Here is a 16,249-nt window from a genome sequence, read left to right as displayed (position 1 = left end):
AGCTATACCTCAACCATTTTTTTTGTTTTATCAGATAATGTCTTATGTCTTTACCTGGAGGCAGCCACAAGCCTAATGACACTTTCCACACATGCCACTATGCCCAAGTTGTTGGTTAAGAAGACTTGCTAAATTTTGACCAGATGGGGAACCATGATAGCTCCACTCTAAACCCAAACTAGCTGGGATTTCAGGTATGTACCATGATGCCCATGACAAATAGGTAGTACTAGAGTTTGAACTCAGGGCCTTGCACTTACTAGACAGGAATTCTGCCCTTGAACCACACTGATAGCGCTTTTGTGCACTGGCTATTTTTGAGATAGAGTATTACTTCCTGCTGGTCCATGATATGCCTATTTTAGAGTTCCCATTCCCAGCTTCTTCTGCTGAGATAGGGATTTTTACATTTTTCTTGCCAATCTGGCCTGGAACTATGACCCTCCAGATCTCAGCCTCCTGTGTATCTAGGATACATAGTCAGACACACCACTGTGACCAGCTATGTGTTTAAAAGAGGTTTCACAAAGTTCTCTATTAAGGCTAGCCTCAAGTTTCAGTCATCCCAATTTTAGCCTCCTAAGTTTACTGGTATAGGCCACCAGGACCTAGCTGATACTATTAGTTCAAATACATTTTAATTGTATGTTTATAACCGCATTACTTTAAAGTTATTGATATTACTGTCTGCTGTGTTTTCCTCCCCAAATTATGCTGGGGATCTAGCTTAACACTTTGAAAATATGGTATGGGTGCTGTGATGCTGAGAAACAGCCAATCCCAGTGGAGAGAAATTGCACCTTACTCCATGCACCACCTAGTTACACTCAAACTTAGATGGAGACTACAACATAAAGAACAGCGTAGAAAAAAGTCCCCAGCTGATGTCTCAACCCCAGTGTGGCGTAGATAGGCAGCCTGCAGACCCATTTCTGAATATTTACCCACTAACAACAGAAGAAAGACATAATACAACTAGTATAGTAACCACAAAGACACTAGTATAAGTCACTCCAAATTTTCACATTACAATGTTGACAAGTCTGAAGGAATAATTCCAGAGAATGTATCTCATATACTTGAATATCTACAACCTATTTGCCTGAACTACTAGAGGGAACCAACTTATGAAATCTTATCAAGAAAGCAGGTCTCTCAACATAGTATGCACAGAATCAAAGCCCATTAAATATAGTTCAAGAAGACAAAGGGAAGCCACAGTACACAGTCAAGTTATAATTAAATTTAACACAATATGGAAAACCAATTTATACAAATATAGCTTACACCATACGGAAAGCTATATTTAAAGAAGAGATACCCATTTCAAGAGATCACAAATCTCAATAAATATGAAACACCAAGGGAATATAACCTACAAAGTGCATAACTCTCTAGTAAGAGACACAAAAGACATTGATTCTCATGGGATGCCAGAAAAGAATTTAGAAAGTATATTTTAAAAAAGACTATGCTTGGTATAGTGGCTCATGCCTGGAATTCCAGATATATGGGAAACTGTAAATAGAAAGACTGAAGTCCAAAAGTGGTCCTGGGTAACAAACTAAAGACACAATCTGAAAAATAATGAAAGCTAAAAGAGGCTGGAAGGTGTGGCTTAAGGAGCACGGTACATGCCTAGCAAGTACAAGCCTAAGTCAAACCTCAACATCTGAATTGAAGTTAGAAAAATCAATGACCTCACAAAAATACAAAAAGAACAAAAAAGCTGAATTAACTAAGGTAAGGAAGATCTAAGATATTCATGAGAAATTCAAGAAAGATATAAAGAAAAAAAGAACCAAACAGAAATCATAGTAGGAAAATCTCAATAAATCAAAATTTAGAAACTCAGTTGAAAGTCTTAGAAGTAGACTTTATTTGACCAAGAATATCAGATCTTGAAGACAAGGTTGTTGAATTATCACATTCAGAGGCTAATAAAGAAAACAAGAAATTATGACAAGAACACGAAAGATTATTGGGACAAGAATGAGATTTAGCATACCTGAATAGGGATAAAACTTATACTATTAAACAGAGGCTAATGCTAATCTGGTATCAAAACTAGAAAGACACACCAGAATAGAAAACTATAGATCAATGCCTCTTATGAAAATGAATGCAAAAATCTTCAGTAGTAATAGAACATAACAAGTGAAAATACATACATCCTAAGTAAGATTTATTATAAGAATGCAAAGTTGATTAAACACACAAATCTAATGTATTTACTACCCCATATCAATAGGGTGAAAAATAAAAACACATAATCATTCCAGTAGATGCAAAGTAAAATATTTTGCACAATTCCATACTCTTTCAGGATAAAATCATTCTAGAAAGCAAGAATAGAAGAGATATTTCTCAACTGACTAGGGAATGTCTCTTTAAAAGAAAAAAACAGGAGCTCAGTGGTAGAGTGCTTGCCTTGCATGCTTGAGGCCCTGGATTCAGTTCCTCAGCACCACATAAACAGAAAAAGCTGGAAGTGGTGCTGTGGCTCAAGAGGTAGAACGCTTGAGCTGAAGAGCTGAGGGATAATACCCAGGCTCAGAGTTTAAGCTCCATGACAAGAAAGAAAGGAAGGAAGAAAGGAAGGAAGAAAGAAAAAAAAAGCATACTGAATGACAGAAAACATCTATTTTTAAGAGAGTATTTCATACATTTGAAGAATGCATATACACAATGACTAGTAGGTGAAATTTATGGTACCTATCACAAGGGTATCTACCACATAAATATATACACTATGTCATGTGACTATGTAGCAGTGCAGCACAATTTCTTGGAAGTAAAGTGAGTATCAACAGTGGCAGGTCAAATCAAACATGGAACATTCACAACATGGATAACCAGAACAAAGAAATTGCTTTGGAGTGGTTTCAGTGAATATATCTGATTAGAAATAAAAATTGCAGAAATATAAACTGCTCTATAAAAAATGACAAATCCTATTGACTATATCCATATAGATACATGTATGATTATAGATATGTATATGATGGATATGCATATGGGTAGACCTACAAGTGTGTAATATGTGCATAATATAAAGTTAAGAATATATAAGAAGAGAGAGCAAACAATTAACAACAGAGACAGAACCAGAGAGACATTGACAGAGAGAAATAAGATAATATAGTTAATCAATTATTAATAAGCTAGTCATTTATTAAGGGAAAAAAGATTAAAAGTACTAAGAAGGCAGGGGGAACTTGGTGGTTTAGACACACAGGGTTCTTTTCTGTGATCATAAATCTGAAAGTAAATAGCTAGGGTATGGTTATAGGATGAAGTGACATGGAAAACTAAGGCAGGACAACAGTAAATAGTAGGTGAAATTCATCAATATTGAACTTTAGATCTATAGAATAAATAATGGTCCCTAATACAGACTTCTAAAATATAGTAAGGAAGGGGAAGAATTCTAGGAGTGGTGATTGCTTGGATCAGATTCATGGGCACAGATCTACTTGGGTGGAAACTCTGAGCATGAGCAGCATTGCAGAAGAAAGCTCTAGCCTTAACTGTGGTAAGAGGAAAGAAACATTATGTGTGAATAAGAGTAAGGAATGCCAGGACACAGCATATGAGATCATGGAACAGGATCTGTGAGAGCCCTGTGACTTACCTGTCAGAGAATGCTTTCGTTTGGCTGCTTTGTAAATATCCAGGGAGCCAGAAAGATTCATGTTCAGCTGGTGGAAGCAGTTTGAAGCAGCTCCTGCGTAAGAATTTAACACAGCAGTGAGGAGAGGACAATGCTCATCCTACAGACAGCCCTTTCTGCTCTAACTTGTTTGGCTCCAGACAGAAAAGCATCTGTGACCCCCCCCGCCCTGCACATAAAGTAAATACAAAGTATAAGACAAGTTTGGAAGGGGAATATCCATCTTCTTCTAGAAGGTAATACATGTATGCATGTATGTATGTATGTATGTATGTATGTATGTATGTATATATGTATGTGTGGGGGTATATATACATATATGTATGCATGTGTGTATATGTATTTATATATGGTGGTACTAGGGGTTTAGGCCAGGGCTGTGGATTTGCTAGGTAGGTACTCTATCACTTCAGTCATTCCTCCAGCCTATTTTTCTCTCCCTGTTTTTAAGATAGAGTCTCATTTTTGCCCAAGAGCCTGGACTACAATCCACCTATTTATGCTTCTCACTGTCACTGGAATAATAGGCATCCCTTTCTGTTGAGATGGTGTTTAGTATACTTCTTGTCTGGGCTGGCGTTGAACCACAGTCATCCTGATCTCTGCCTCCCAAGTAGCTAGGATTACAGGCATAAACCACTAGCATAGAGCCTTTCCTCACTATTATTTCTTATGTCTTCATCTCATATAATTTTCTTTACTGATATTGCTGCTTCTTCCTCTTTTCTTTTACCTATCCCTTTTCTTTTCACTACTTAACTATTAATACTTTTAGCTTTAATAATCTCTAAACTCATTAGTTTATCCTATAAGTATTCTATTCTTTTCATTTCAAAGCTTATTTGGTGTGCAGTTGACGTTACCAATTGAGTTTTACTACATTTAAAATATCCTGTTTGTTTTTTAATTGTTGTCTTTGTTATTTCTATCTGCTTTCTCTCCTGTAAGCAGTTGTAAAAAATCACTAACTCCATGAGAAGGCTACTAGGAATAAACCCATAAATAAAATTTTTAAAAGGGGAGAAACAAAAAATATTCATTCCAATAGATGTATATACAGCAACATACAAGCATAAGAAATGGGAAAAGAAAGGCAATATGACAACTCCAAAAGCTTACAATTATTCCTTATCAGAATCCATAGACATCGAAGTGTTGAAAATGTTTTTTGTTTGTTTGTCAGTCACGGGGCTTGAACTCTGGGCCTGGGCGCTGTCCCTCAGCTCTTCAGCTCAAGGCTAGCACTCTACCACTTGAGCTACAAAACCACTTCCAGTTTTCTGAGTGTTTTATTGGAGATAAGAGTCTCACAGCCTTTCCTGCCTGGGCTGGCTTTGAACCGAGATCCTCAGACCTCAGCCTCTTGAGTAGCTAGGATTACAGGCGTGAGGCACCAGCATGGCGAAATGTTTGTTTTAAAGAGAAGAATCAAAAGTCTAGTTCTAAAAGTGATCAATGACCTCAACAAAGATTTAGATAAACAAATGTGAAAAACAGCAACATTGGTGAGGAAATCATCTAGAAAATTTAAATTTTAGGGAGGATAAATGGAAATGTTTGAAATGAAAAACGATCGGTCAAACAAGGTTAAAAAAGCCTCAGTTAGACTAGACACAGTTTTAAAAAAAAATACTAGGAACTGAAGCTAGGTGAGGAATTTTATATAATCATGAGAGCCCCCATTAAAAATTAGAGAGATCTCAAAAAACAATCTAATGAGTATCTCAAGGTTTCAGAAAAACAAGAATAACCAAGCTCAAAATCAGTAGATGAAAAAGAAAAAACAAAGATCAGAACATATATCAATGAAATAGCCTAAAAAATAACTGGAAAAAAATGAAACAGAGTTGATTTTGAAAAAAAATTTTAAAATCTTACCTAAACTAATCAAAAGAGAAAAATATAATGATGAATAAAAGTAGAGATAAGAAAGGAAATAATACAATAGATATCAATGACATTCACAACGTTATACTAAAATAGAGGATTCAGAAAGAAATTTATACTTCAATCAGCTGATTCTCCATAAAAATACCAAAGACATACACTGGAGGGGAAAAAAAGCCTCTTTAACAAGCTGTTCTAGGAAAACTAGCTACCCATTTGTATAAGACTGAAACTAGATCTCTAACTTGATCCCTAACTAGATCCCTAGATCTCATTTACCTAAATCATTTCAAGAGGATCAAAATCCTTAATGTAATACCTGAAACTATAAAACTACTAGCAATAAACAAGGGAAACACCTAAAGAGACAGGTATAGTCAGCAACTTTCTGAATACTACTTCAATAGCCCAGGAAATAATAGCAAAAACTGACAAATGGGATTACATCAAATTGTTTCTGCAAACCAAAGGAAACAATTACAGAGTGAAGGGATAGCCTACATAATGGGATACAAATCTTTGCTACATATTCATCTGACAGGAGATTAATACCCATAATATGGTTTAGAATATACAACCTCAGGGGCTGGGAACACCTTCTCAGTGGTAGCGTGCTTGCCTTGCATGCATGAGGCCCTGGGTTCCACTTCTCAGCACCACATAAGCAAAAAGAAAAAAGCCGGAAGTGGTGCTGTGGCTCAAGTGGTAGAGTGCTAGCCTTGAGCTGAAGAGCTGAGGGACAGCGCCCAGGCCCAGAGTTCAGGCCCAATGACTGGACCCAAAAAAAAAAAAAAAAAAAAAAAGAATATACAACTTCAAAAAAACTACTTCTTCTAATCAAGTTCTTAAAAGAAGAAACAAATGTCTATTAAATACATGAAATGTTCAAAACCCTTAGCCATAAAGAAAATATAATTAAAGCTACTCTAAGATTCTATCTCATTCCAGTCAATATGACCATCATCAAGAAAACAAGTAACAAGTACTGGAGAGGATATGGTGTGAAAGGAACCTTCATACACTGTGGCTGGGAATGCAAATTAGTGCAGCCACTGTGGAAATCAGGTTCTTTAAAAAAAATAGTAAAACTAGAACTCTTATATGCTCTTGCTATACTGCTATACTGCTATGTATATACTCAAAAGAACCTAAGTCAATATAGAATACAGTAGCTGCACACTCATGTTTATCATGGCACTGTTCAAACAAGTATTGCACATTTTCTCGCATATACAGAGTTTATGTTATATTTTTTAAGACATAAAAGTAGAAAGAGAAATATTGGGGGAAGGAGGGATTATCAGGAGTAGAACAGAGATAAAAGAAGATGTTCGGGTATGGACATGGTCAATGTATATTTTATGCATGTATGAAAATATAATGAAATCCATAATTGTACACCCCATTATTTTGTGCAATTAAAATATATCAAATTTTAAAGACCTTAGAAACAAACAACAATATAAACAAAACAAATACCTTTTGTGATTGGAGCACTTGCTTTGTTTTTCTCAGTAATAACTCCACGACTGAGTTGTTTAAATGAATAATCAGGGATACAATTAATGGTTGCAGCTAAACTTATAAAAAAGTATGCCTTTACAAAATAAAATTTATTTAAGAGATGTTGTTGGCCCAGGGTAGTAAGAGTCCAGGGCTGCCCTTTACTCATTAATTCATCAAGTGCCTAAAAATAAAAAAGGAAAATAAAGCAAATTAGTAAAATATTTTTCAGGTACTATTAGCTCCATTCCCCTTTTGTATTCCTCATTTGGTGTCAACTTAAGGAATTCAAGTTGCATAAATGGCAGGAGTTTCTAGAGATATGTAGAAGGTAGAACCATCCCAGCTCAACTGGAGGGAAATAAATTCACAACATCCACGCTTCGCAACTAGAAATGGATAAAACCACAGAACCATGCAAGCACTTCATGGTCATCATCCTGTATTTTCCCATTTTATTCACTCTCCTTTCTAAACAATCATTTCCTAGCCTTCTCTCCTTTACATTTGAATCCTTCCTTCCTTCTCTGCTTCACAGCTAACAACCTTTGCTTTCTCTACTTAACCAAAAAAAAAAAAACAAACAAACAAAAAACAAAAAACAAACGAGGGGTCAGTAAAGCAGAACGTTGTAGATTCCAATGTTCTATTTTCTTCACCTCCCTAAGCATTTATCTGCCCCCATTTCCACCTTCCTTTCTGCTGCTCAAAGATGGTCATGCTGCCTAGGCCATCAGTTCTGTCCCCACTGACCAGCCCAATTGTTCTCTCCTCTACACACATGTTCCTCCTTTTCTGTCAGTACTTAGTCATTCTATTAGAGCTCTGTCAATATTCTAATCTCCTTTGTGTTTTTCTTTTCCCAGCGCTGGAGATAACCCGAACATGCTACACTCTACCACTAAGCTGTACCCCCGGCATGTTATTTGCTTTTAAATCCATTCACAATTCCTATATTCAAACCCTTTGGTTTGAATGACTCCACTGGACTAAATCCAAAGTTCAATTCTATGCTCTCATATACCATGCTACCTCTAATGTAACATCTTTTTATCTTTTTTAAATTCTATTTTCTTGTAAAGATGATGTATAGATAGATTACAGTTATATCAGTAAGGTAATGATTTCATTTCTTGTTGGGCATTGTTACCCCATCCTTTGTTTTTCTCCCACTATCCCTTCCTTCCCCCTCCCTCCCACCATACCATCTTTACAAGCAAATACATGCATATATTATCAAAAGTCATGCTGGAAGCACAGTAAATTATGATGTCCAATTTTATACTACTGATCCCCTTTCCTTCTGAAGATGTTTTCTTTCTTTGGCTTTCAGGCCACTACACTTCCTAAGCCTTCATAAGGCTTCATAAGTTGTCTTATTAGTCATTTCTTTTCCATGATCTTTGCTGGCTCCTTCTCTTTTGTATTTCTTAAAGCTGGAATGTCCTAGGACCCTTTCCTCGTTTTCTCCTCAGTCCCTGTTTAAGAAGATCATCCTTAGGTTTTTCTTTTCATTTTCTCCAAAGGCTAGAAAAATCACACAGCTTTCACATTAGCTCCAATCTCTTCTCTGAACTCAAGACTCACAGAAGCAATTTCTGACTCAATTCTCACTTGGATGTCTTAAAGATACCTCAAACTCAACATTTCCAAAACTATAATCTTAAACACACACATACACACACACACTAAACTTCATGATAGCTGGAAAACTGTTTATAATATTGACTGATTGGTATGTTTGATTGAGGAGCAGAAGAATTCTACCTGGTGCACAATTGATTCAACAGATTTACTAAAGTAGTATCTTTAAGATATAAATAGATAGGAACATACTTTCACATAAAGCTCCTGTTGGTACTCTATTTTGCAAGGGTAAAAGCCTAAATAACAATGACCCTGGAAGATCCTCCTCAATTTGACCTCTGACCTTTCCTCCTGCTGCTGTTCTACCTTTCACAGGAGTCTACAGATATCATTCACTACTGCTAGGTAATTCTGCTTCAGGATCTTTGAACTTGCTATTCCCTCCCTCTACATTATTCTTTCTCCAGATTATATTTGCCTTTAGAGAAAGATTAACTTGATTATCACATTTAGAATTATAATCCCTACCCTATCTTATACTATCAATCTGTTTCACACATGCCTCGGTCTATTTTCTCCTATATCATGGTTTTTCTCCTCATATACAATATACTTTATATTGTATATATACAATATACTTTATTCTTTATAATATTTACTTATATTTCATGTTAATTGCTAGTCTTACCCACTAAAATATAACCTCCATGTGGACTTGGAGTTCATCTGTAGTATAGATTGCAGGTTCTTCATAGTTTCTGAAGTAACATTAAAAGTCAATAGTGGGGCTGTCTCTTCTACAATGAGGGAAACTATTCACCTTAAGTAAACAAAAAATTGCACTGTTTGGGAGAATTCGAAGCAATGATGGCAGTGCTGAGACCTGTGACTTGTTTATTATCTTTCTTCTTGTAAGATCTCAGAATCAATGCACATCACAGAGCCAGGTGTGGAGGAGCCACTGGGCCTGACATGCTGTCACACAATCCCCACTGGGAACATGGCTGGCTCACCCTATCCAGAGAAGAAACTGCAGACTGAGAGAGGGTGATCAGAGAGGACAGTTCTCTTTTCCTCTGCAGCAAACAGTGATTTAATGAGCCTTGACAATTACACACAAACACTTGAGGATCAAAGGAAGATTAATTAGTAATGCTATTTAACACTCTTCTCTCTCCCTCTATGTCGAAAATACAAAGTGTAATCTGAAGAGTCTTAAGTGGGCCAACAGTACTGTTTTAATTAATTAACGAATAGATCAGGTTTCCATTATGCTGTCAGTCTCTTATTATATAAAAGCAAATGATCAGATAGACATTCTTTTTATACCAAAAACTGCTCCTTAAGGAGCATTTAGGATGGCCTGACATTTATGACTCGAAATAAATAAATATTCTTCAATCTCCCAAGGTCCTGGAGTACTAAAATACAATATGAATATGTATTTATATCTTCTTAATATCGTTCTTTCATTTTAGGCAACTTGCTTATAAATTAAAATACTGAATCATATAAAGCATAATTAAAAGTGAACTTTGTGAAATAAAATTCACAATAATAGAAAAGTAATAAAATCACATTTAATAAAAGGTGGATAAATTCCTTATCAAAATTATGGAAAGCAAAATTAAAACAATTTTGAGGACTTGTCTCTTAAGTTACTTATTAAAATATGTACTCTACTTTAAACAAAGCACTGCTTCTTATCATTCAAAAAAACAAAGTACACACCTGTAATTCCTGCTATGCAGGAGGCTAACCTTAAGCAAAAAACAAGAGACCTTGTCCAGAAAATAACTGAAGCAAAAAAGAAGGAAGGCCAGAAGGGCATGGTTCAAAGAGTAGAGCACCTGCTTAGCAAATATAAGGACCTGAGTTTAAATCCCATTACCACCAAAAAGGAAAAAAAAAACATAAAATATAAGTGTATTTGTCTTTCTGCATTAGCTGTTTTTGAGTTGTGTGGGTGCTTTCTCCATCATGATTCCTGGAACAAAGCATGTGCTTTAACTCTTCCACCATTTTCTGGTGGCAGGAGGGCAGAGGCAGAACCCTAAGATTGCTTTAACTGACTATTTTAAAATATTTCAATGTTCCTATGACATCAAATGTTCAAGTTCTAGTCACTCAATTATTGACAGGATGCAGGTATATTTTAGATTCTCATTATCTTTTCGCAAAAAGGATGGGGGATGTCAAAGGAGTTACTTATGAAAATGGCAAGTTAAAGCATTCAGAACATTAGCGCATGGTCTAGGAAGAGCAAGGAGGGTGAGAGTGACAGCTGCAGTGACATGTGGCTATTGCAAAATGTACAATTGGAGTCAAATGCCACTTTCTAGAAAATGGAAATAAGACCTTAAATGTCTGAGAGATAACTGGCATGGCTGGCTGGGCAATAAAATACATCTCTGTAAGTAGACATGAGCACTCCCAGCTATTTTTCTGGCCTAAAAACCAAACCAATTCGATCCAATCTTAACTCTAAACTCAGAATTGGGGGAATTAAAACCTCCATTATTAGAAATATTTTGGAAAACACATTACACAGCAGGCTTTCTAACCTAATATTGTACCTCTCAAGAAGACTGAAATGACTCAAGTATAATCCACACTAAATAGCCAATGTTTATAAAATATTGTTCTTCTTACCTGCATATTCTCTTTACTGTTAAGAGGTTTTCCTGAGTCAAATGACTGAAATAGCTGAAGAAATACAAAATATAGGAATTAGTATTTGAGTATTCTTTTCAATGAAACCATGTAAGTATCATTTTATTACATAAAAAAGTGAAAGTAATACACACTCTAGCCACAATAACTTACATAAAGAAAAAACTAAATAAACACAAAGCAATTTGGTTATGTGCTCAAAATTGGTCTGTTTGCTAGTACTAGTACTTGAGCCCAATGCTTTAAGCATGCTTGGCAATCATACTGCCACTTTAGTAATAACAGCAGTTCTTTGTTTCTTTTTTCTACTCAACATCTTTGCCTGGGCTTACCTCCAGTTCATGATCCACAGGCCTCAGCCTCCCAAGGAACTGGGATTATAGAAGTAATACACTATTCCTGACTTTCCTACCAATTACTATTTAAAAAATATATCTGTAGCTTGGTGTCAGTAGCTCATGTCTTTAATCTTAGCTACTCAGGAATCTAAGATACAGCCCAGGGAGGAAAGTCTATGAGACTCTTATCTCCAATTAAACACCAAAAAGTCAGAAGTGAAAGTGTGGGTCAAGTGGTAGAGTGCTAGCTTTGGGCAAAGTAACTCAGGAGCAATTTAAGTTCCAGGACTGGCAGGAAAAAAATTATCTTTAAATAGCTATATAAAGTAGTTGCAATTCAGTCCAATTAATTTTTATGTACTTTGTAAATTTATGTGTAGATTTTAGTAAATAGATGTACAATGAGATCACCATTTAACCCAATTATTTTTATGTGCCTTGAAACTTCATATGTAGATTTATATTCCATTTTCACCAAATATCTATCCTTTTCTTCCTATACTATGAAGTCATTGGTAAACCTCATCTAGTGAGCAGGTACTATTCTATCCAGTGATTCTGATCATTGCTTTAGCTAAGATTCCTAGAAGCAGGATTTCTGGAACAAAAGATAAGAAAATATTGAGAAAACCAAAAAGGTATGGTTCAATTTACACTCACACTCACACTATATGACAATACTAGGATGAGTCCACTTTTAACACAAATATCATCACTTGAAAAAAAATATTTGCCAAGGATAAGGTATGGTAGCTCATGATGGTAATCCCTGCTTCTGAGGAGGTAGATACATGGGGATTATGGTTACAGGCCAGCTAAGGCAAAAAAAGTCATTGATAGCATGATGGTACACATCTAGAATCCAGCACAGTTCCCTAACTGCCCACTGCAGAGACCTCCCCATTAGCTCTCTCTTGGTTAGATCTCCTCCCTTTCCTATATAACATCCCACTCACTCTACTTTCTGAAATTGTCTCCTAGACATACTGCTTCCTTCTAAATCTTTGTCTTAGTATCTGTTTTTGAGTATACATTTTATTGGAAGAAAATATTAAGAAGTTTATAAAATTCCTTTTTAGAAGCTACTCTTTACTGCCAATAATATATTGAAAAGTTAGTATCTAAACTTGGGGGAAGGGTAGACACCTTCAGTACCATTAACTGAAAAGAACTGATATGAGACTTTAGATTTTGTGATAAGAACAGGATCTTAATGTGAACACAATGTTAAAATACAGAATTTTTAAAGCAGTATGAAAAGTCCAATAGTAATCTGTAAGACTTTGTCAGCTACTTCCTGCACAAGTAAACTTAATTCATTAATCCCTTCTTTAAATAACTGGCCTGCAGCCTAATAACATTGGCACCTATTTTAATTATAAACCCTAAAAGCATTTCCTCTTTAATTACACTTTGTTAAGTCCCAACTGAAGCTGGAAAGCCACAAATTAACTTTGAGAATATAATACTTAAAGTTAGAATCCACTGGGAGATAATTTGCCCACACATTTATCTTATGAGAACTAGTGAATAAAAATGAAATTTAGAATTTATATGTAAAAAGACTTTCACACTTTTTGTTGTTTTCGTGAAGGAAGGGCTGTTGCAAAGGCTCTTGCGTCTCATTCTACACAACTGGCTTCTCTTTCTTCTCTTCCTGGACTCTAAATGGGGATGATAACCCTAAGGTTCTCTAACTCATGCTTTTCTCTGTCTACCTCAGATCCCAGCAATTTCATTCAGTCTTATGATTTTCTTTTGGCAGTACCAGGGTTTGAACTCAGGGCCTTGCATTTGCTCAATTTGCTTCAACTGGTGTTCTACCACCATAGCCATGGCTCCAAGCCCTGCTTTTGGTTGGCTTCTCTGCCTAGCCTGGCTTCAAATTGTGATCCTCTGGAACTCGCCTTCCTACATAATTAGTATTACAGGCATGAGTCACTGGCACCCAGCAAGTCCTATGATTTTTAAATCTCTTTAATGATGCCCCAGATTTAGACCCGCAACACCAACCTTTGCACTGAATTCTAGACAATATATTCTTTGCCTCCACTTGGCTGTCTGCTATCTCAATTCCTGCCCAGAGCAATATTCCCTTCTCAGTTGATGAAAATGTTTTTTTCCTCCTAGTTGCTCAGGTTGAACACTGTAGTTGTCCTTAACTTCTCTTACATCCCATATCTAAGCCTGATAGCCCTTGTTTCATAATATTCCCCTAAACTGGGCCACTTCTCACCCTCCCACACTACTATCCTGACCATTATGATGATGCCTCAGATTCCAGATTATTTTTAACAGCATTCTAATTGATCTCCCTGTTTATATCTCCATCCCTAGTTTATTCTCCACGCAGCAATAATGAGGACACGACCGTTGTTTTCTGCTGTTGTTTTTTCATTTGTTTGTTTGTTTTGTGGGTTTTGGATTGGGGGCAATATGGAGTTTGAACTCAGGGCTTTGCATTTAGTAGACTGGTATTCTACCATTTGAGCCATGCTTCTTCCTCTGCTTTTTGCTAGTTATTTTGGAGGTGGAGCATCTGAATTTATTTGGGAAGGCTTCCAAATCCAGGCATGATGGGTCATAACTGTATCTCCAACTACTCACTGGGTAGAAATAGGAGGACTGCAGCTTGAAGCTAGCTCAGGGGAAAGAGATTATCTCAACAAACAATTGGGACATAGGAATATTGGCCCTGGTAAAAAGGTTGACACTCTGTGAAAAATCAAGCAAAAAGGAATGAGGGCATGGTTCAAATAGTAAAGCATCTTAGGTCGGTGTAAGGCCCTGAGTTCAAACTCCAGTATCACCTAAAGAGGAGGGGGGGGAAGAAAAGGAGGAGTAAAAAGAAGAATCACCTTCAAAACAACAGCAACTGACTGCCCTGTTTACTCTCCTTCCCCTCAACTCTGCTGCACAACCCTTCATAGCTCATCACCCCTCAACACAGATTTATGTGCCAAGTATGCTTTTATTCTGGCCTCTTACTAGACTGTAAGATCCCAAAGAACAATAGCTCCATTGTTTATTTTTGTTTGTTTTCACTGCTTTGGTCTCATGTGTGGAATAATGCCTGTATTCAGGGTCAATTGATTAAAATAGAATTTAGTAACAAAACATCAACCATTTATAATAGGAAAAGACTTGAACTAGCATTCAAGCAAGAAATGCTACTAACTGGACCCAGGTTAGAAGAGGAATTAGTTAACACCACAGCAAGTAGATAAAATTATCAACTGACTTATTTCTTGATAGGAAGGTAAATAGATAGAGAGATTCACAGACAGACTTGGCTTGCTTAATTTGTAAACTAAATAGTTAAAGCATCCTTGACATACCACATGTGGTGCTCCATCCTCATTCACATCACATATCCTGTATCTAATATACAGATACACTTTTATCAGTCTATAGGCATAGATACATCCATACAAGTATATACTCACACATATATTCTTATTGTCTACTGAGTGATCCTCAGGATGTTCTGTAGACAATTTCACATTTTCCTACTACAACTGTTTTGTGTGTGGTGCTGGGGATTGAATCTAGGGTTGAATCGTATGTTAAGCAGTTGCTTAACCACTGAGTGACATCCCAGCCTCTACTATAATAGATTATAATGCTATACCAGATATATGGAATTACAAGGGTGTTCATCTTAGAAATAGCAATGAACATGATAGGAAAATGTAATGTCAGCTAATACAAGTGATTTTTAAGATTTAAAGCTCATTTCCCAGGTTCCTTTTAGGTACTCTAAATTTGAAAGCAACAAGCCTGTATAGTGTCTATCAGTCTCATCTTTATACATCCTGTCTTTACAGTAAGTAGCATAGTACTCCCACATCTTGTTTACATCTAGCTCATATGGTCCAAGCATCTGCCCAAGACAAGGTCACTTGGGCATTCCCAGATTATCACAAAAACCAAAGCAGAGGAAAATAATAAATCACTGACATTTAATTTATGCTTTCACTATAAACTCCAGTATTCATTTCAAGGATGCTTCAATTATTCAGTTTACAAATACAAATAAAGCATGCCAGGCAAAACTGTCTCCTAAAACCAAAATAGACTAGGTAAAATGGAGAATATGCTTTCCTCAAGGAAATGAGAAGTCTGAAGGGATCTAGTGTATAGCTCAGCTGTAGAGAAGTTGCTTAGTATGACCAAGGTCCCAGGTTCAACCCTCAGTACCTCAAAAAATTAACTCTTTGATGTAAATTATATAATTTTTAAAATCCGGGACTAGAGGAATGGCTCAAGTGGTATGACTGGCAAGCAAGCACAAGGCCCTGAGTTCAATCTCAGCACCTCAAAAGAAAAATAATCAACTCCAGAATATGGCATATAAATCAAAGAGATTCAAATAAGATACGACAAAAGATATTTTTGATGAATAACATTTCCAGAAATGCTAAGACTAGAGCCTTGACAGCCATAATAAAAGAAAAAGAAAAAACCAACAAGCAGCATTCCTGACCTGTAATTTATTTCAAACTACTACTGCAGAAGCTTGCTCCTTCCCTTATACCTTTTGCATTCTACCAGACAGATGAAACTTTCTGAAAGTCTGCAGTTAGTA

The 16,249-nt window shown here is 36.2% G+C and overlaps 1 protein-coding gene across 6 annotated transcripts in view; it reads right to left on the bottom strand.

The window, feature by feature from the left end:
- The window catches only part of Cfap54 (cilia and flagella associated protein 54), a 248,380-nt gene that overhangs the window by 82,890 nt on the left and 149,241 nt on the right, over positions 1–16,249 (bottom strand). For all 6 annotated transcript variants that reach the window (XM_069990518.1, XM_069990555.1, XM_069990527.1 and 3 more), the window contains 3 exons: positions 11,303–11,356; positions 7,040–7,247; positions 3,635–3,727 (listed from right to left, as the gene is read on the bottom strand). In XM_069990518.1, the coding sequence (XP_069846619.1) occupies positions 3,635–3,727; positions 7,040–7,247; positions 11,303–11,356 (355 nt within the window). The remainder of the gene's footprint in view (positions 1–3,634; positions 3,728–7,039; positions 7,248–11,302; positions 11,357–16,249) is intronic.

This window comes from Dipodomys merriami, unplaced genomic scaffold (genome assembly GCF_024711535.1).
Source record: "Dipodomys merriami isolate MVZ:Mamm:240054 unplaced genomic scaffold, mDipMer1.0.p SCAF_10, whole genome shotgun sequence".
NCBI classification, from domain to species: domain Eukaryota; kingdom Metazoa; phylum Chordata; class Mammalia; order Rodentia; family Heteromyidae; genus Dipodomys; species Dipodomys merriami.
The sequence above is the reverse complement of the archived record's forward strand: the minus strand, read 5'-3'. Positions and strand labels throughout refer to the sequence as shown.